General features: G+C 43.9%; 1 protein-coding gene across 1 annotated transcript in view; it reads right to left on the bottom strand.

The window, feature by feature from the left end:
• LOC138189033 (Homeobox protein abdominal B) overlaps nt 1–22,167 on the bottom strand; it is a 163,967-nt gene extending 141,800 nt beyond the window's left edge. The window contains exons 1-4 of the mRNA XM_069131208.1: nt 22,031–22,167; nt 21,664–21,843; nt 5,819–6,160; nt 5,627–5,722 (exon numbers count right to left, since the gene is read on the bottom strand). Coding sequence (XP_068987309.1) covers nt 5,627–5,722; nt 5,819–5,851 — 129 coding nt within the window. The 5' untranslated portion in view covers nt 5,852–6,160; nt 21,664–21,843; nt 22,031–22,167. The remainder of the gene's footprint in view (nt 1–5,626; nt 5,723–5,818; nt 6,161–21,663; nt 21,844–22,030) is intronic.
• Nucleotides 22,168–22,515: the final 348 nt, after the last annotated feature.

Genomic DNA, 22,515 nt, shown 5'->3' with positions numbered 1-22,515 from the left:
AGACGTACGTTTTCTGTAACCTAAAGATGGATGTATTTTTAACGCGCGCAAGTGGACGACCCTTAATCGACGCCATTAAAATTCGTCTAGACCCTGTGCATCCCTCCTCGCACTCGAAAGCAGACGTCCGCGATTGGAATGGCGACTTTTTCCACGCTCGACTAATTTTAAAAAAGTCAAACCTGTTTTCTAACTACCTCGAGGTTGGGCTTAAAACGTCGACCCAACCCCGATCGAAGGCGACGCAAATGTCTATTCCACAGGGTGTGGTTTCTCTGGAATCGACTTTCGGCCAGGGTGGATATTTATATCCTCGGCTAACGAATAAAAGAAGAATCCATAATTCTATTTCTACTTGCCAGCCATTCGTGTAAAACTTGACATTCTTTTTAATAAAGAAAGCTTCGATAAATTTTTAACGATACGAATAGATAATTAATCGGTCGAAGAAACCGACGATCTCTTTCAAACAGCGTATTTTCTCATCGTATCGCGTTCTATTTTCGATGTTAAATCGCCTGCACTAGGAAGAAACACATTGTCTTGATTCTTCGTTTCACTGGTTTTATTATTCACGCCATCGCTGATGTCGGCGTTGCTCTTTTTTCACTTTTCTTTCTTTTCTTTCTCAGCCTTCGAACGAACGGAACGCTCTCACGCAGAGTTCGAGCTCGCGAGGGGGTTTGACACTTGAAATAAAATACGAGCCAGTTCTGTCTCATGTCACGGGCCGCGCCTACATATCCAGTAGAGTTGGATACGAAATACAAAAGAGTCGTATACACGTATCGTTCGTACACACCGAAATTTCTTTGTAAATATATCCAACGCTATTTTCACCTAAAAATCCATAAGGATAAAGATTTAAGTCTGCTACAATACCGAAAATAGTTCGTTAATACGATTACTGCTGTTTTCGATTCTCAATCGTCTTATAAATCGTCCTAATGATTACAGCGAAGATAAAAGTTCGTATATCATCACAGCACGTTTAAAAAGAAAAATATTAGACATTCCGACACGCCGTCGATCGTTAAAACTCTTGTGAAAAAGCTCCGATCTATTGGAGAAAAACATTGGAGTGGTCGAAAAAGACAGCGACGAATACCGCGACGTTGGTTGTCGAGAGGACAGAGTGCTCATACGGAGAAGAGAAAAAGGGAGATTCGAGGAAAAAGGGGGGGAAACGACGATACAGGAAAGCAAGCTGCGGAGGTTACCTCGTGCTGGGTACCGAATCGATCTCTCGGAGCCAGCCAAAGCCCCGGGTACAACTCGCATCCCCTCTTATTCCTCTTCGTTGCTCATCTTGCACGCAGACGTGCAGGATACGCGAGACACGCGTGCACAACCTCTTCTGTACGCTATAATTTACAAGTAGTCGATCGTTGCGCTTCCTCGAACAGGTATTACACGACGCCAAAGTTCGAAATTCGCGATGTTTGCATATCAACCTCAGTCGCGTCTCGGAAGAACGTTCGCTGGAAGAAGACAGTAGGATCGCCAATCTTTCTTACGATTATCGCATTACTGTATTTATCTCGTTAATGGGAGCTTTAACAACTCCAAAGACGATTAGACGATTAAAGATGTACCGAAAGAACCTAGTCAGAACAAAGTCAGCATGGTTTTTGGAGAAAAGTCTGCACAGAGTGGCAAATCATTTGGCGAGGGACAAGATCTCAACCGGACGAAAGAAACGATTATTCGCAGCGTGGACACGCTGTATGCGGAAATGCTCGGGTTATTCGTGAATTAGTTAGATCACTTGGCATTGTACAGGTACGAGCGGTCAAGCATGAAACGTTAAGATACAAACAGCAAGAGTTGTTATATTTATCGTGATACTCAAACCCTCTTTACGATCTATTAAGCACCACGTCAAACATTACGTGTCGGGTCTACGACAGCGGATCTTTTCCGCAGGTATTGCATTCAAACGCGCGATTATGGTCCCAAACTCTTTCTAGTTCTCCGTTCGGTCCATACGTATCGTGCCGGACCGTAGTCGCTTTTATCTTTCAGAGCGATCATTTAGTGGATCTCGGCAAATATTCTTTATCGATGGTAACGTGCAAGTATCTAATAGGTTGTCGAATATTTATTTCGCTGTAAATAAGGATAGTCATTCGCCGTATTAACCGACAAACTTGAATTTTACGTACACTCGATTTTTGACGACAGGTACGTTAAATGGAAGAAACAAAAAATGAAAGGTAGTTTCAATTATTTACGATAGATTCGTGCGAGAGAGTGGGCGATTAAGACGTCAAAAGGAATCGATTCGCGACAATTCAGCGATCGCGGGATGCATAAAAACGAGACATGAAATATAAATGGGTTGATTTAAAGCGGTAGATTATCACTTGGCGAGCGTAACTTATCGCGTCTAACCGAAGGAACATTAACTGTACCGGCGGAGATAGCGACGAAGCCCGCGAGCGAACGCGCTTATGCGCCTATTTCTATTTAACTTCTTAATTAACATAAGCGCGCAACTTCATTATTGCCGTCACACGCGAGCCTATTCACGTTCAATGGAAAACGCGAAGCCTTTGTAGCGCCTCCGTCTCTCGCACCTGCTATTCCAAGTCCTCGCTCACCTGACGCCTAGTGCCTGGCATAATGAGCACGTGCCGTTTCTTTACTCTGTTCCGATGTATTCTTGTGTTTCGAAGCACTTTTCAACGTTACATACGTTGCTCGAAATACTTGAACAATCTCGAATGGCTTTATCACGTCGAGTTAAGTACTTTAGAATACAGTAGCAAATCCTCGGTGTCTCTGTTACTCCTGACGTACGACTCGCTTTTTCGAAACATTTATTATCACGAGTAGACGCTTCTTTCTCGTTTCAAACAATGTTATTATTCGGGTTATTAGTCTAACTGCTCGAGAAATAAATTATTTAGCTACACCTATACGGTTACTCGCTACAAGTCCGAGGATATTTATGCATTTATAGGAAATTTGAAAGTAGAATAGACAAATTAAAGTAACTCGTCGTAACACCTAATATGCGAAAGAAATCTCTGCTTAGGCTCCATCGTTTCAATTTTATTCGCGGTAATGAAAATTTATGCAAAGGTACGCAATCTACCTATCACGAAAAGTTCCATAAATAATCATAAATTTTAAGCGAAGAAATTTTACTAAGTACTATGACACTATTACTATTCTACTTTCATAATTTATGGAACTGATTAGTACAGCTTCTGAACGGTTCGTGTTGCCTCAAGGTTTTTCCGAGTAACTCCTATCCTCGATACATTCGATGAAACGTTCTTGAACAGTGGCCAAACCGAAAGGATTGTCTGCTACCTAGGAAAGGATTGCGGTTGAACTGTTGCCGGAAACGGTCACGGATTTCGAGAGAAACCGAGATTCGAGACGAAAGAATAAAGAACGACCTTGTAGAAATTTAGACAAGCCTTCGTCGTGCGAGTGCTTCCGCCTTTGTACAATAAAAAAAAAGGAAGAAAAAAAGACTGCGGCCCGAAATTCTCACGACGGAAAGTGAAATCCGGCCACGTGAATTCTCGGTGAAACGTCCCACATTTTTAGGAAAAACGTGCCAATGATCGTGCCTCGTACTCACAGCGAAAATACGCTGCGATACTAGAATTTTTCAAACCTTTTATTCAGCTCGGAGCTTCGTAAAACCTTTTCCGCTGATTTATAAAATGTTGGTGAAGGGACAATGGGTATCATTGAACGCGCATTGTTTCTACGACATGTTATTGCACGATTTGCTTCGATAGCGACCGGTCGTTTCGTGCGTACGTAATCTGGTCGATTAAACGGTCGTGACTGCGGCGGAACAGGTGCTAGAACCAAAGTTATTGTCACTGTAAAAGATAACGATGCTCATGTATCATTCGCCGAACTTCAACGCGCGTACTTTTGCTTTCTTCCCGCGGCACTGTCGTTCGATGCAGCGGATGAAAGAACGTTGTCGAATACCATCGTGCACAGTGTTAAGTTTTATCACACCTGTTGTGCGATGTATCCACATATAGAACATCACGTGACGGAACGTTCTTGTATTATTAACGTCGTAAAAATAAGCGAATGTTGTATTAAAAACGATTTAAATTTCCCGTTAAACGTGCAGATTCTTCAAGGAAGCTTGCGATACCTTATCAAAATTAAATACGCTGCTTGTCAATCGATATCAAGCACGACACTTTAATAGGCGTTTAAAGGTATTCGATCGACTATACAGATTTCTGTGATGCAGTAGAAATTGAATACTACCGTAGATAAATATAGAAACTTGAACTCGAGATATTTCGATTGCGTCGGTGTAGTAGAAACTGAATTATTTAACACCTATAATTCCATAACAGTTTAGAAGCACATTCGTAGAGCGAACGACGTTTAGTAGACTCACTTTACGCGGCAAACTCTGGAGTTATCGATACATGTTGTTAAATCGAGTTACGATATTTGCCCCTTAACCCGAGCTTACGTAGCACTCGATGGCAGAAGACGACGCTGAATGTCGTTGAAATGTGACGAATCTGGAATATTTACTCATTTCCTAAACATCTTGAACTTTACGATCCATCCGTCCTCCTACGTGCGGCATTAATCTCTGTTAGATGTATCGTATATTTGCATAATCTGTTATAATAGCATCACGATCGATCAAGCATAATAGCGACTGCGAATTAACGTTCGGTAGAGTACCTATCGATGTTGAAAGCCGTTGATTTCTTCCATCAGTGTATACTAAATATTTATAAGAAATAACGAAGTAAAACTTCGGATCGTTCGAAAGCAATACGGCTCTTCTAAAAACTTTATTTCAAAATACCCGGCGGCTGGTTGTAAAAGAATTATTAAGTAGTCTTTGCTAAGGACACCGTACACGCGTTTAATGTGTACGAATTTGACGGCAAATAAATTTCCCTTTACTGTGACATAAATTTCGGTCGAACGAGAAGAAACACACTCGCGTTCGCGTCCTCGGAGCTTGCACCGGTCGAGAAACAAAAATAACGAATCGAAGAGTTGCAGGCGCGGGATTGAAATCTACCAGCTCGAACGATTACGTATTTCTTCGCGTCAAAACGATTCTAGGCGAGCACATTCGAGCAGTAACCTCTCCACCAGCAACTGCCATGAGTAATGGACGCCGACGCGACGGTCAAGTACAGTTACGTCTAAAAAATTCAGCGGAGACGATCGTATCGTAGCGACGTTTTCTCTCCTGTATAGTCGTTATCATTAATCACGAACCGAACCGCTGTTGCATACATCTATGTCATCGAGCGCTGCTTAGTCACATTGTTCGCTAATTTACAGTGTTACCACGGTATGGAACGAATGTTCGAAAAGATCTAAAGCTTAAAAATCTCGAAATATTAATAAGCTAGAGCTCTGTTTATATAAATTTGTCGATGGACAATTAGCGTATGCAATGAAAGTCTATTCGGATTTCTCTCTACCATCTATTACTTTTCGTTCGTATCGCAGGAATTGACAAGTTGCGACAAGCGTAGTCAGCAAGCAGAATATTATTTTCGTTTATTCGATAGCTAAAATTCCCTTTTACCGCGTAGATACATACGAGCACAAGATTTTCAAGACCCAAATAAGAAACGAAACTCGAAACACTCACCGTTTGAACAGCAGAAAGCGAGGATCGCCGGATTTCGCCGCAGCAACTCGGGGAACGAACGGTCCTCTTGAACAACGCGACACAACGACACGAGAACTGGTGGCAAATAACTAGCGAAGTTTATGACGTTACCGAGGATAGACGGCGATAGGTTCGGAACAAGCGATCCGACATAAGTAAAAGTGTCTTCACCTCTCGAATCGAGTGAAAATGGTGTACGGGCATCCCGGCCGCGGTTCCGGGTTTCCGTGGATCCTGCGTCGGCGTCGTTGCACCCTTGCGCGGCTGTCACGGCGCAAATTCATCCCATTCCCCTTTCTCAGCCACCTCGTCCCGATGGACGTCCGCCCTAATCCTCCTCTGTCGCCCCTCTCGCGATACCATCCTGCCTCTATTTCCACCACCGTCGCTCCATCGTGATCCTGTGTGCGTTGCGTGCGTCATACAGGACCTCTTCGAATCAACCCTCCGATATCACGATCCGTTTCGTGCCTCTTTCTCTCCTTTCTTTCCTTTCGAATTAAACAGACGCCTCTGAAACGTTCGAATCGTTATTTCAACCATATATCGTTTATCATTTCTAAGAGAAGAGAGTATTTTTGGATATTTGAAGAATTTGTTGAAATTTGTTCGTATTGATGGTTTCGGGGGAGAATCAGGATTCTCGCAAACGGAAGGCACGAGCATAGGTATCGATAGACACGTTTCGAGTGCACAAAAGAAGGTACGTAAGGTATAAAAGTGGCGCGCAATTTTCTTGTAACTAAATGAAAATAAATTCACGACCGACTAATGGTATTCCCTTCGACAGGCTTCGGCCGAGCCTTCGTGGGGTTTTATGAACGTAAATTACAGAGCTCGATGGCCGCCTCCTGCCAACGCTGACACTCTTGGTGTTCCAGGGCCTTGGCAACTTTTTCAATTTCACGGTCACCGACCCCCTTTTCCAACGCCTCGTGAGCGCGTATTTCATCGAGTCCTGCTGCAAAAATATTTATCGTCCGCGTTGCGATACAGTATCCCCGTCGTAAATACGAGGATTCAATTTCCTCGGTACTTTTACAAGATATTTTTCCGCTCATAGTATTCCTGGTCCATGGAACGATGGAAAACAAAGCAAAATTCGACTTGGCCGCCGCGGAAATTCCACGCGTCACAGTCTGGTCGTTCAAAGTAAAAACTTCACCGCGCTACGAACCGAAGAAGCATAAAAGAGTTATCTCGTTCGCGACTGGCATCGTATCCTTGCTTTTACTATTTCCTAGCGGGTTCACATAGCCATCGTATTCGCGATCTGGATTGTTCTTTCTCTCTTCGTTTTCTCCCCGTCCATTTTCTCATCCCACCCTATCGTTCCTATCGCCGAACGCGATGAGAATTCGAGCAATTTCCGTATCGAACCTCGTCCCACAGTTCAAGCCCGTATACTGCCGCCGTTTAATTAACAGGCTATGGAAACAAGATAGCGAAATAACGACGAAGGGAAAGGACACGTGGCTGAGATACCGACACCCCGTTCGCGTCCATTTGCCCGCGAAGAATTAAACGTGGAATAAACGAACGAGAGGTAACAACTTTCGGCGAATTCTCCGTTGAAAATATCCGTCAAACGATGTTTCCGATACAGACCTTAAATCGAATTCAACCCTCGTTCCAAGATCAAACCATTTGGAGTTACTCTAAACGAACTTTTTTTTCTCCCGCTCTCGAACACGAAACGGCGGCGTTTAATGGGTTAATGAGCGACGATAATTCCGGCCCCGCGGACTAGCCGCCATAAATCGGCGTGTAAACCTTTTTATCGTCCTCGTTGGTACAAACTCGAATATCATTCGCACCCAATATAAAGAGGAGCGTTCGAGCCGGCGTATAAACGAAAATTTCACCTGCGATGTTCGCACCACGGTATACTCTCCTGCGCGTACGGTGCTGCTTCCACCGATTTCAATTTATTAATATTGCACCGATCGATATCGGGACTCGTGAAGCTCGCTATAAATTTCCGCTGGATAGAGGCGAGGCTCGCGAATCGTTCAGGGTGAACCTACAACGGGCGTTGCAGTTCCACGAGGTCGTTGTGGTCGTAGGCGAAGGTTGGCCGAAGTTGGGTCGATTTTGCGTTCGCTTCCCTGCTCTCTCTCTCTTTCTCTCTCTCTCTTGGTGTCTCTGTTTAACGCCAGCATGGCCGGAGACGACAGGGAAACCAGCCAGGGGGAGGAGAGCTAAGGGTGAGAGTCGGTGAGGCTGTATCGCAGGCCAGAAACACGGAGAACCAGCGGAGGAACAGCCAATGATGGCGGAGAGTGTGGCAAGGCAGGGCAAGAGAACGGGGGGATTTATGCCGCTGTGCCTGTCGTCGGAGGCTGGATTGAGAGCCGCGAAGCATAAATAACGACACGTCAACCCCTACCAGGGGATACTCGATCGTGAGTATGGCAGAGCTACCCAGCATGCTCGAATTTACCAAGGTGGGCGAGACGATGGACAGATCACAGCGATTCTCTCGTAATGAATATATAATTAAACGTTGTACGCGATCACTACTCAGGTTATAAGTCACATTTTCTATCTTTTTAGCAGGATAGTAGTTTTACAAATTCAGCATACCCAGCATATACCCACGTTGTTTTCGTATTTAATTCTGGAATCAAACGTACGTGTCTTTTCATCCATCTAACATTTTTGTAATATGGCTCGTTGTGATATTAAAATATTACAGCTTATCGGGTAATTTTAAAAGATCTTGCGTCTTTGGACCAATCCGTATCGTATTTAAAATTCTGCTGTTTAATCATAAAGCGACGATACATCGGAGGATCGATATACGAATGTACTGTGATCTTCGTATTTCTTGGACGAGCTTATAACGTGTTAATGTGTCGCAAAATTCATCGCTGATATCGAGAAAAATGATTGATCTCTCAGCGTGGTAAATATTATCGAAAGAAATAACGTTTATGAAAGATCGTGGGAGGTAATACAGAGAAGCGATATCGCTAGGTGTTATAGCAAAAACTATGGAATTGATTTCTTCGTGATCGTAATCAAAGGAACTATGGTAATTCGTATGATAATAACGTATGGTTTATCACGAGCGCGGGACTATATTCCACGATTATCTACTCGCGGCCGAGCCGTCCTCGCGGTATACCTTTTTCATAGCTTGTTTAAGATCTCATAAACTACCGCTTACTGAAACTCTAAGTGCTTCCAGCCGAACCGGCAGCTGATATCGGTATGCGACGCTCGGGAAACTGGAAAAATAACCAAACTCGCTGCATAATCACGACCTGCGAGGACTTCGTTATATAAACAGATCGCTGTAATTTCATTGTTTCATTTCGCTTGATATTAAATTCCAAATTTTCCCGATTGAACGTTATCTTCAAGTCGCGTAACAATTTTTTGAGCGAAACAGCGAACAATGCACTTTTGTCGCCTGGGTTGGCCAAGCCACGACATAAAATTCATACTCGAACTTTGCGTAAAATAATCATATTTCTCGTACGCTATAAGGCGCTATCAGTCTATAATATAATAAGGGAAAAATAAGAAAATACCGTGCGTTACACAGCCAGCAAGAAAGAACGTCGAAAACGAGAAAACGACTGAAACAACTTTATCTTGCCGTACGCGAAGACAAAAGGAAAGTAAGGAAGATTCCGAAGGACCTCCAATTAACGCGCGACGTCGAAAAACACACGGTCGTTACGGCGAATCCGAGCTCGGTAATCAATATAATCCTTTATGTGGACGTTGTAGAATTACGTTTATCGTTCCGTGGGACGTCCTGTACAGTACGGTGTTCTTTTAACAGCACCGCTGTATTTCTTCTTATCCCCCTTAGTTTCTCGTTGGCGTCGCTTTCAGAATCATTTTCGTTCCTCCTCACGAACAACGTGGATCCAGTCCGCCCTCGGATAGCCTCGTGTCAGCCAGCCTTAATTCATGGCCATCTTAGTTATCTCCACGAGTTGGCAGTATCTCCTTATTCCCCCGACGCGTCGGTAGAAAACGAACGCGACAAAAATCGAGGAAGACACGGTTCGGCTCGACCCGTCCCATAAAGTAACATTAATTGAAAATCTCGTATACTCGCCTCCGCTGTGCGCCAACGCGAGGACAAAGAACTCGTCGAATACGGCGCAACGTTTACATGTACCAGATGAAACTGTTAACGATCCTACCGAGACTAGTGAAACATCGAACGTGCAGGATAACGACGCTGATCTTTTCTCTCGACCAGTTTTTCTATCGAATAACGCAGTTTTGGTTTTCGGTGGTTCGACAACCTACTAGAAGCTACGTTTCGCTGGACCTTACAGGTCAGAAGAATATAATCGATTCTTAATTTCTCAAAAACGTCCATAACTTTACTTATCCATCGCGGGAACGTCGCACAGTCGATCGTTAATTCCAGGATAAATTTTAAATATCGTTTCGGTCACCATTTCGTTCCTTTATTCTTCAAGTTATGGATCGGTACAGCTTCCGAGTTGGCTCGTATATGTATCAAGCGTATCTTAAAGTTTTACGCGTTTTCTAATCTACGCATAGATAAGTTAATCTTTGCATCGACTTAAAATACAACCTGATAACCAAAAAGAAAACTACCAAACTTCCTCTAAGCACTGGCGGTGCGACATAGGTAACCGTCGAGACGCGCATCACGATCCTCCTCTAATCTCGGTGATAAAGAAACGCAATAATCCGCGCAAGTAGAACAATCCCGGATCCACCCCCGAGGTTTGTCGTTGAATAAGGGAAAAGAGAGGAGAGAGGGGAAAAAAAAAGAACGGATGAGAAAAATCTCTCGTGAATAAGGGATGAGACGAAATCCCGTAGTAGTCGTGTCAAACCGAGGAGTTTGAATGACGAACGTAGCCGGACGAAGCGGAGGCTTGGTTTCGGTGCGCGCTGCTCAGCTTACGGCGCCATTAAAATAAAATAAAGCCTTCCTCTGCCTCCCAACTCGCACCCGCCGCTGCTTCTTCTCCTCCCCGTCTCTCCCTTTCACCCCATCCCACATCCGTTCCTTTTTTTCTCTTCTTTTTCCTCTTCTTATTCTCTATTTTGCCGTCCGTTCGGCGATTCTGTCTTCTCCTCGCCACGTCGCCGCAGCAGCTCACGTTTCCTAACCTCTCCCTTCCGCTCTCTGAACCTCCTCTTTCCGACTTCCTCCTGCCATCAGCGTTTTCAGAATGTTGCCAGCGTAGATAGCCAGGGCGTAAACGTAAAATCATTGCTGAGTATACGAGCAGAAGAGCCGTCTACGCGTTTCTCTCGAGAAGGAGCCACGTCGTTCGTACAGATCACGACGCTTATAATAACACTTAACCACCGACATTGAATAGCCGCAAGTTGCAACTTCTCCTCTTTGTGTTCCTTCCCACCCTTTGTACTTCCTTTCACCAGGAGTATCTTCTTCGGTTCCTCTCGGTTTCATAGTTGCCCTGCCGACATTGTCCTCCGTTTTTTATTTCTGCTTTCGTCGATATTATTCCTTTTTCGAATTACTCGATACGTTTCTCTTGGTAACGGATATTTACGTCCATTTCCGACGACCGCCCTTTGACCGATGTCCCATTCTCCGAACACTTTGTCTTTTTATCTATTTTAGTAACTTTGCTTGGCGACAAATTCGCCAAGCAGTGGTGAACGTTTTGCATAATGTAGAATTATCGAGTCGCTGTGTGTCCGCGGCCGGTCCGAACGCTATGGAATAATCAGGTAAAATATTTACTCTTCGACGTGTACTTGAGAAAAAGGTTGTAAAATTCACGCGAAGTACGCCGAAATACGTCACATTCTATCGGAATGAAATACTCGGAAACGTATCGAGCGTTTTAATCGTCCGCGAAGGTATGTACTGTATTATCGAACCTTTCGAAAATCTGTTCGTCATACGAGAGGAAAAGGAAAAAAGAAGACTAAACCGAGAGAACCGTTCGACGACTCGTATCGTCAACGAATTCCATAGCGAAGTAGCTTTCATCTTATCACGAAAACAGGAGGAACGAAGCGAAAGATAAGGCGAAAACGACGTTCCACGTTCGAGGACCTACTTCATACGGAACGAGCGAAATGATTCTATTAGCGATACCATTAACGAGTCGGGTTTATTATGCTTGACGCTTGGTTTTATAGTTATAACTCCGGCCACGTTCTTTTTCGTTCCCCTTCGGACGATAGGGGATGACCGACACCAATTAGGCCCGCTAGATGTATCCAGCGATATCCATTTTCCGATCCAAGAGAAACATCGTTTATCCTCGCTCTAGCTTGCATTCTTCTCCGTTCGGAACATCTTCTATCGAGATCATCGCGTAAAAATAATTTTACTATAAAACCACAGTTATGTAGCGTATGACGAGGAACAGTGGAATCGTTTCGCTCCTTCGAGAGGGAGGAAGAAATTCAGCTTTTATCTTTAGACGAAAACAATCTCCTAGATCAAAGACGAGTTGACAAGATTTCTTGAAAAAGAGCCGGAGAAAGATAACACGGTGAATCGAGTAAATTACATCGAAAAGAAAAAATCAAATTAAATCGGTACAGTATTTCGTTGGAATTTTTAAAACGTTCCGAAGAAGATATCGTCGTGCATTCCTCAGAGACGAGTACGGTTTCAGTTAGGACTAGATTGTTACGTCAAATAAGAGATGGAAGATTTGTCTTAACAATCCCACGCAGGGGTGGGATTTGTATTCTTAAGGGCGGTAACGACTGGGGGAATAAAATAGGGAGAGACGAGTAACGTCCGGGCCTGGAAGACGAAAAGCTAGCTCCACGAACTGAGGGAACACTCCGGATATTAGAAACGCACACGCAAACCGGGACCACATGCGACCTATAAGGGTTGCTTCGTAACTTCTATTTCCTCTCGTAAATCTTGCCTCTTGGCTACGCGATATTTCCCGTTTCTGCCAACATTGTGCGTATTAAGTCTGGTGGAAAGATCGCGCCACATTTCGCAGGGACCCGCTACGTCTCTTTTATATTCCGTTCGTGTTTCATCAGAATCTTCGCGAAATAAGATTTAACGTCGTTGAAATACGCAAATATCTTCTTCATTGATTGGTTTCATTTTTCCAGCCAGATACGCTATTAAAGTCGTCTGTTCTCCGTACTAAAATATGTTTCCTATTATCTGGAGACGAAATTTCTCATCTTAAAGAAAGGCTTGTATCAGAAATTGCTACACTGCGGAATAAAAATACCACGAAAGTTTAATCAATTAAAAATTACAGATTCTGAAATGTAAATCGTTACGTTTTACTTCGTATCACTTCTTGACAATGGTGAAACAAATCCTGAAGAGCAAAGATAACGCGCTGTCTGAAAGGGTAACTTTACTCGTTGCTTTACAACGCAATTATCCTTGTCACTTTCAAATGAAACGAAATAACCGAAACACCCACAGCGTTATCGTGTGATTCAAACATCGTGCAACTATAGTTTCGAGAATTTCGAGAAAGGATCCGGGAAACGTGACGCGTTGACGTGTTAAAAATCGCGGCGAGGAGCCGTGAATGGACGCGTTAAACGACGTTAGATCGCGACGAATTGTCACATCAAATCAGGCGTAACAATATATTTTTTTACTCCGCAAAGACGCAACTTTCCGATATGGAACAGCCCTTTTAGAGTATAGTGGCTATAGCAGGGCCACGTAGCGAACGGCCTCGACTGTTAAAACGGAGATTGCTAAGGGAGAATCGTGGACAACACTCGAGGAAATGTCGCCGCAATTCAACCCCTTGAATACCTCGTCGTTGGTACTTACGTCTCGTCGTTGCATCCTTTCGTGTCGAACACGAAGATCGCAAAATCGAGGAAACGACAGCCATGATTGCTCGTCCGCATTCCGGAATATTTTACCATCACCATAACGTTCGCCTTACCCCGGGAATCGTTCTATCGATTTTATCGTTCTATCGAAGATGCCGCATAGAAATATCGAATGCTTCCTTTGATTGGAATAAATGATATCCAAACTACGCGACCATTTTCGAGAAAAGAGAATCTTAGTCGATTTCACGCGTTCAAAAATAATATTACAGTCTCTGGCCATGGACATAGAACGACATACAGAAATTTTACTCTTCTATTCTATTCACGCATAGATACTATGTCCTTGGTTATCCAAATTAACTACTGAATAAACGAGCAATTATATAATTTATATAATTAATTACCAGATCGTGTCAAAGAATAGCTCCGTACATATTTCCATCCTCGTTGCCCAATTTTATTAGAGAAATAAAGAGTATCGAACGTTTCGATTTGCTCTAATTCGATAAGCAAGGACTGCGATAAACCGTGTTCGTTGGAGAAAACGGACGCTACATCGTCGAATGAGGAATCAACGCGCCAAGCTTTTTAATTTACAAGGAAACCACGAGTAACGGCTAACAAACCTCAACGTTTTGTTGCAACGTGCATCGAATAAACGAAAGGAAACGTCCGACGCATCCTTAGATTCTGATTGACGAACGCAGCGAACAGCCCTTTAAATCACCAACATAATGACAATCCGAGTATTGTTTCACGGAAGTCGATCCAACCGAAGCGCGCTCGTTCGACTGGTCGTTTGATGGGCAATAGACACTCGGTGACCGTTCGACCGGTCATCCAGCACCGGACGACCGCCTCTCCTTCTCCCTCTCTTCCTGTTAAACGATTATTTTTGTTGTCGTCGTAAATCCTTTTAAACGCGCCACTCTTCTGGATCTTCCACGTATGTCCACACCTAGCTACGTCTCCCCCGACGACTATCGCCTCTCGTTGATGTCTCACTTAGCCCTTCCTAGCCATCATTTTGGCGACGACGGCGACGAACACGACGTTCCACACGACGACGACGACGATGTCTTTCCGCACGACCGATTCGAGTTTCGCCGGTTTCCGTGTTAGCCGCGAACGTTTTACCTGTTCTCGTTTCGCTTCTCTGCGCCGCGTGGAAACGACTGGCTACCCTTCTTCGTTCGACAAAATAATCCACCGGCCGTCCAACCACCGCCGCCCCGATTTCACCTCGTTTTCTCTCGAGTTTCTACCCTTTTTTTTTTTTTTTTCTTGCTACATTTCCCGCAACTTTGTCGTTCTTACGTTCTATATCCAAGTCGGATGCATCGCACGCGTGTTCGAACCAACTCATTCGGTAAGCTGATTCTCGATCGAATCGTATTTTGCTATTAACGAGAATTCCTTAGGAAAGAATCGATCGATTATACAGATTTCTTTGTAATATTAAGCTGTCTGCTAGATTGAAACTAAAGAGAGACCGAGATAGACAAAATTCGAGGACCACGTATATTAGTCCACGATAATTGAATCGAATTTTTAAAAGGCTTTAAGCGTCAAACGTTACAAAAGAAAAGTTACACGCTGTGCGTGTCGATATCATTAGCACACTAATGAGAAGTACAAACGAATTAAACGAGATCTTTAATTGCTCGGCCGCGTTAGAAGCATCCGTATGAATCCCTATTTGACTCTCGGAATTAAATACGTTCTTATTACTATCAGCGTATTCCCACGTGCAAGTTTTTGCCCAACCGTTCGAAATAGGAAGACTTTATAGACGGAATCGAGTTTTTCCAATTGTTTTATCGAGTCTAACATACCGAGAAAAATTTGCCAGATGCGTCTCTCGCAAGTGTCGGGGGAATTCGTAGTTCCAAGAAGAATTTCTATTAAGAAACGATCACAACTTTCGAATTTTAAGTATCTCTGTACGTCAGTCCTCGTTTTCTTCTTGTAAAATGTTATCGCGGAGGCAAGGGATGGGATTTTTGAGGTTAACCCGGAAACATTTCGAAGCGTCCGTCAGCCCGAAGACCATTCGGCAGTAAAATAGGTAGTCGAAAGGTTCCCGATGACCTTAATTAGTTTATTGCTAGGGATTACGTTCTGGTCGGTCGGTGAAAAGCCTTTTTTTCCCCTCCTTTCCAGCATCAAAGGCTGCAGCATTTCCTCGTACCCTTTTTGTCGGTTGTTTGGGATTTTCCCGGTGGTCGAGACAGTTTCACTCGCATTCAAACGCGGTGAAATAAAAGGCTCGACAATAGCGTCTCGACGTTGAAACACGACATCTCACGTAACGTCCTTTTACATTCTGAGAATGCGATTTTTATAAGATCGATCTAAAGAGACATCGTCGCGATACGAATATCAACGCTAACGCGAAAAGTCCCTTTCTTTTAATTTCTTTCCGTCTTCGCGCCTTGTAATTGTCAGCGTCATTGGTATCCAATCATTTTGATCGTCGACCGATATTTCCTTCGCTGGAAATTCAACTAACCGTTTCTTCGTCGATCTCCTCACTACAGTATGAAATCTCTCGCGTCAGAAGAGTACAAGTGCAAGTGCGAGGAGTAAAGAGCGCCTGATCGCTCGAAATTCGTTAGAAAACTGAAACAATTTCACTCGTACACGAATATCTTTCAAATCAGACACTCCGTTTCCTAGTCCTTGCACCATCGAAAAGAAGGAGAGTGTCTCGAGTGTTGGAGCATTCGAAGCAGCCCGTATATCCGTCGCGTATTCGATCATAAAAATGTATAATAAATATTTCAAAGTAAATCGTCCGTGAGAAAAGGAATTACCAAAGCCATATGTGTCTTCCTGCCGCCACTTTTGAAGTTTGAAAAAAAGGAATGGAAAGAAGAGAGGAAACAGAACGCTGCAACGTCGTCGACAAAGTAGCTTCTACGGGTAAAATAGTTCGCCACTCCCACGGGATAAGAGGAACAAGGGGCAGTGGAAAAGTCGAAATCCCACCCACTCTACTTGCTTTCAGTCGCCATTACAAATTATTCGAAAACCAGTTCTCATCGAGGACCACGAATCGCTCTTGCCGGGTGTGTCGCTTTAATGCTCGTTTCGCTAGAACGGAGCGCGGTGTTCCTAGACGGAATAAGATCGTTAAAGCTCCTTATCTACGGTTGAGAGATTCCATTGAAAAACGACCCACTCGACGAGAGACGGGGCTGCGTAATTGAATCTTTGCTTCGACTTTCTGGCTCCTCTGTTTCGTTTCAAAATTGTGAAGATGAAAAGTAACAGCCCGCTCTTCCGAGACGAGCAGAGCTACAATTTTTTAACCGCAGAAGACAATCGACGAGCTTTAAGGCGTCTGCGAGAAGCTTCTCGTATTATAGCATCGACGCGTTTTCCGAATTAGCCAAATTGCTCGAATGCTAACGCGAAACGTCCAAACCATCGACGATTTCATTATTCGCTCGACTCGAAATATCCTTCTCGTCGATCGAGTCGCCTGAATTCGAAGCTAACTCGAACGAGGCGTAAGATTTAGAACGGAAGAGCAATTTAGAGAATCGGTGGAAAAGTTAAGAATGCGGGTGCGAGCGTTCCGGAGAAAACGAACGAGCATTGGAGAAAGGAAAACGGTAAACGGGACAGTTGAAAAAGGCCCGCGCGAAGAAGTAGGATGGACGGGACGTTAAAAAGCCAGTTGAAAAACGAATCTTAAAAAAAGGGGAGGTGAGAGAGAGCAGCGAGCAGTAAAACGATGAGCGACTGGCCGTCAAGGAGATCCCGCGAGTAGATAATTGTGTAAGTGGATCCCGTTGGCCGTGTTCCTGTGGCGAGGCAGCTCGAGGGCGGCTCTGACAATCAGTCGAGGGATTACTCCCCGTGGAAGATCGGATGAAACGCCGAAAACTGCCGAGGGATCGTCGCCGATCGTTCGTCCGAGGTACCCGTGGAGTTGATGAACAAATCTCCGCGAAATGATCCGCCATAAATTTTAGCCAGATCCTCTGCTACGTTCGATAAATTTTTCCTCCGAAGAAAGATCCGCGTACGAACCAACACGACAGAAACGAGGAATGTCTGTTCTTTGTTCGATCGTTAAACATTTGTTCGCTCTGTCGTTCGGTAATTTCAATTTAAGCGTGGTCGTATCTATTAAGAAAAGTATCATTTTCATAAAAAAAGAAGAAATGTCGCTACGTAAAACTCAAGCTGAGACTAATTAGAACGAAACGATGTCTGGAAACGTGTAAACGTGCTCGATTAACGGTATAAAGAACACGACAACGAGACAGGGATACCATTTCCGACCGCGTGATTCATGGTCCTGATCATCAACGTTGAATGCAGGATGCCCGGTCCGCGCGATGCACGCTGCAAGTCCTCGAACATCGTCCACGCACACGTCGTTGCGTCGTGCATAGCATACGAGCAACACGATACAGCGGTAGCATTTATGGGCATCGCCAGCGTGAATATTTATGCGGGGACCATTATCGTCTACATAATAGCGGGTATGGCGAATACGGATAAGCGAGGCTCTCTCGAACCTCACGCACGATCGTTCTCGTGCTCTTGAGTTCTCTCGTGTCTTGAAACGAGACGAAGGCAGCAGGGCCGTAGCGAGAACGATTCCACGATGAATATACATCGATACATCTACTTTACTTCGATCTATATATACGCTGGCGCTATAAATGAAAAAAAATTCCGTTCTAAAACCCGTCTCCTTTGCGTAAAAAGTTCCTGTTCTATCCTTTCGCTATTTCCATTGTCGATTCGATTTGACATTCCGTATACTTCTGTTTTATTACGCTTGTTGGAAATTTAAAAATTCCGCGATTCTCGAGAACTTGATAGCTTTATGGACCGATAACGGTCGATCGACGCCATCGATAATTCGTTTTAACGTTTATGTCCTTTCTCTTAGCATGATCACTGTAAATTAAAAAATCCCGTGATTCTCGAGAACTTGGTGCTTTTCCGTATGCCGCCGATGTAGTCCTTCGAATGGACGTCGTTCCCTGTTCAGCTTCGAAAAAAAAGAAAAAGAAAAGAAAGAGAAAGAACGTCGTCCTTAGCCAAGACCACGAGGCAGAACCGTAAATAATTTCTCTCGTATCGAAAATCATATTTCACTGGTTTCCATGGTAGAAGCTGCGGCGTCGCCATTTTCTCGAAAACTGGCTCCAGCTCCGGTTCTCCATATCGTCCGCGGTTAAAATGGAATGGACTGGTATCGGCGAGTGCTTTGAAAATTTAATCCCTTCTACGGTCCTGAAAACGCCCATAGTGGCGGCTGGTTGGAGAACTCCGGTGCACCGCGGTTGGTATCTGTCCCGAGGAGATACGAAACGCCCATGGTGTTTCATGGTGAGCGGCGTAAGGCCAAGATCCTAAATCACGTTTGACTTTGGTAATAGGATTGCTTGGAAAGCCTAAACCCTCGAGGAATGAAATCCGTCTGATAGTAAATCTACCTCTTCCTAAATCCCCCCACCCTCGCCCATCACGCTTTTTCTTCTGCGGATTGAGCGCGGTTCAACGTTTCACCCGCGCATTCCACGAGCGTGGAATGTCGGTGTTTCAGGGCGAACACCGTCGTGTCCCTGTTGTTACCTCCGAGATGAAAGACATTTTTCGGCTGCCTAAACTCCTCGCTTAATTCTCCCTTGCTGGTCTCGCGTTACATTTTTTCTAAATAGTTGGAATAAATACGCAGCTAAGGATTTTCAATCCTAAAATACCTGGTCCGGTCTTGCCGTGTAATTTTCATCGTTCCTTGAAATTCGTCCTTTAATTCCTCCCCTTCTTAGGTCTCGCGCTCTTCGGAATACTTAGACGGGGTGCAAAATCGAGAGATTTAAATCCGTGTCGTTATCTTGCTCCGCGTATCGTCTTCGTTGTTTTTCGACCACCGAATGCGCGAAATAAAATGTTTTCGGTTGAAAAGACACAAAGAGAACAGCGAAATCTTCGAGTCGGAGGATCCTTTTTGTTCGAACTCGTAAAATCCTTCTATACCGGCAGGAAGTGAAAACAGGATGGAATGTAGGCCAGCAGGTCAGTTTTTTCTCGACGAAACAACAAACGATACCGAGCAAGATGTTTCCGAGCAAGAGATCGTTGGGAGGAAAAGCCGGGGAAAATCCAAAGCAAACGAAAAAACTAACGCGATCCAGCGTGAAAGAAAACGTTTCCGTCACTCTGAAACCCTTCCTAAGAAAGCTAATACACGCTTCGTCATATATTTGGAACATCCGTCTTCTCCATCGTCGATCTCGCGACATTCCAGTCGTTTTTAACGCAGAGCGATTGAATTTACGCTACATCTTCTCCGTACAACGAGGAGAATAAGATGCAGCAGCGAGTTAACAAAAAGTACGATCGCTTACAGCGACACGGTGACATGGACAAACAAAATGCAAAGAAAACGGAACAAAGAAGACGTTCACCTCGTGTGTCGGACGTATTCGTTCGCGAGACCTATAACGTCTCGTTTCACGTGTTAATAAATAGCCGGGTTATTACCGGCAAGCTAATTCCTCAGTCACTCTCTTCATTTAACGAAGCCAATTATGAGAGGCATAAATGTAAGCACTTAATAGTTGTATACACACAAGCGCCAGGCGCGTGCAAAATCCCGCTGTTAGACGAGAGAAGCGTCGTTCTGATTCGCTTCTGTCACCACGTTTCGTTTCGATATCTACGCAAACGACGAGATAACTTTCGCTGTTACGCGTGTTCATTGGTAGGCCGAGAACTGGTTAAATTCAAACATCACTGTATCGCTGTTTTGCGTCTTGACTCGAAAACCTTGCGGTCCTCGAACAACTTAAGAAAGTTCATAGAGAAATTTCGTACCGTATATCATGTAAAGTGTTTACATAACTTCGTAAAAGTTGGCGAAAAACTTAGTAGAAAAGAAGTGGAAAGGAAAATGCAGGAGTAGCTTGCGTAGAATATCGGAAACGTGGAATTCGCAAAGGAAACACAAGTATGAAACTTACGAAAAGGCACAACTCCGATTCTTGTCGATCGAAGCGACGGTGAAGAAGATCGACGCCATAGCAAGCGGAACGTCACGGCGAAATTAAAACGATCGAATACTGTTTGCGTATCATTCATTCGGCGCTCCGAAGCGAGACTGAACCATCGTGAGCGGTTCACAGTTAAACAAGTGCTCCGCTTAATTGCCATCATGATACTTTTATTGTACGTTAATTCCGTGATTGTCGTTACGAAATCAATTTGCCACGATACTTGAGGCCTCGTAAAGTTATTTAACGTGTATTATAAAAACAGCGTGCTTGCGTGGTCCCCCTGTTGCGACGCGGCAGTTTTCTTCGTCGATTCCCGACACGGCCATGAGGCATCGTAAAATTCCGCACGTATCGACTTGTTTCGTTGTTCTCTTCCGCGGTTCTAGCTGTATTTCACTGGATTTACGGGCTCGCGTAATTCCGATAACCACGCGACACGTTTTCGTCGCGGAACAAACTTCGTCTATCGGAGTTGCGACATTTGCAAAGAGAGAATACTTATTCCTCGATTCAAAGCATCGAAAAACATACCTCGATCGAAGAGGCTGTTGCGATACGGAGGTAGCTTCGCCGTCGAGTAGCTTGAGCAAACCGATGAAAACCAACTCGAGATCGAACTGAAAGAAATCGTTGTTTGTAACACGCTTTCGATTCGTAGTCGAACGATATTCGTATAATATTCGTATAAATAGGCTTTCGAATACGAAACCTGTATCTTCCTCTCTCTTCTAGTAAGCGGATAGTTATAATTTAAATATGGGTGTTGCTTCGCCTTGTTACTGCTACAAACTTTGATTCGTTGAAACGCTCCGAAGATTATAAATCTTAGCACCGTGACTGTAAAATTCATGACGGACAATACGGAAACAGAAAGGAGAGATAATAGGTAAGTAATGTATGAAAGGAAAAAGGTTAGCAAGAAAGTACCTCAATAATTCATCGCGAGCAACTAACGTATACTCGACACGAAGCGTCCGTTGCTTGAGACATCACTGCACCAAACACGAAGCAGCGTCCATTTGCCTTTTTTCAAAGGTTACGCGACGGAACTGTGAGACGCAATGCAGTTACACGTATTGCCCGCGAGGAACTGATCATTTGCAACGACTTCGAATCGTTCGTGGTCCGAGGGCCGTCGCCGGTTATTTGTTCGACGAATTAACACGGCTCGCAAACAAATACGCGGTGCAGCTTTAAAAGCTCCGTCGTTCGTACCTTTCGGTCAACCTTCGCCGTTAGCCTTGTTGCCTTTTTTCCATACGCGCCGTCTCCAAGTAGAAACGACGCTCGTGAAATTCGTCGAACGAGGAAAAGCAAACATTACGACTACTCCGTGACTTGAAATGCGACGTTGCGTGGAACATCGATACCTCGTACTATGCGATATCTTCTAACCTGTATGTTTGGAAAAACGACTACTTTTATTTACAATCTAACCTGAATTAATTGGTTACATCGAATATCGTTACTTCTACGAGCACTAAAACTCTATGAATAATAAAAGAAATGTGTGTATATTTGTTAATTCAAAATTTTGCGGATAATATCATTTATAGGATAAAAACAAATATGTCTGACTTACGTCTATCGATCCTCGATCGTTTGAAATCGTTGTAAATACGTGTACACAGTCCATCCAACGAGACGAGACAGTAAACGTAGATAAAATTTGATCGCCGTGGCTGCAATCAAGTTTTGTTTACGTTTACTGCCACGTCTCGTTGGGTAGACTACGCGTATCTTCGAAGAATTCTAAGGCATTCTATAACAGGTTACTATTGCCTTTTTTAAACGATGGTAACGTAGGTAGCACGCGTCCTACGTGTCTGCCCTCTTACAACGATTCTCCCAAACTTCTTTTCTGCGGAGCGAACAGTCGATAATATAGATTTCTAATACGTTTCGCAAACTACATATGTATTTTCTACGTTATATTATCAAATATATAGAGCATAGATACAGACCTAGCGTGCATATTTACGCTACGCGAATTAAAATATAACCAATGAAGAAAATTAGAGATCTTTTCATCTAATTCGAAATATCCTTACACATTATACACTATGT

This window comes from Bombus flavifrons, chromosome 18 (genome assembly GCF_040668555.2).
Source record: "Bombus flavifrons isolate JBK064 chromosome 18, iyBomFlav1_principal, whole genome shotgun sequence".
Taxonomy (NCBI): Eukaryota; Metazoa; Arthropoda; class Insecta; order Hymenoptera; family Apidae; genus Bombus; species Bombus flavifrons.
Note: the sequence above shows the minus strand (reverse complement) of the source record. Positions and strands in the feature narration are given on the sequence as shown.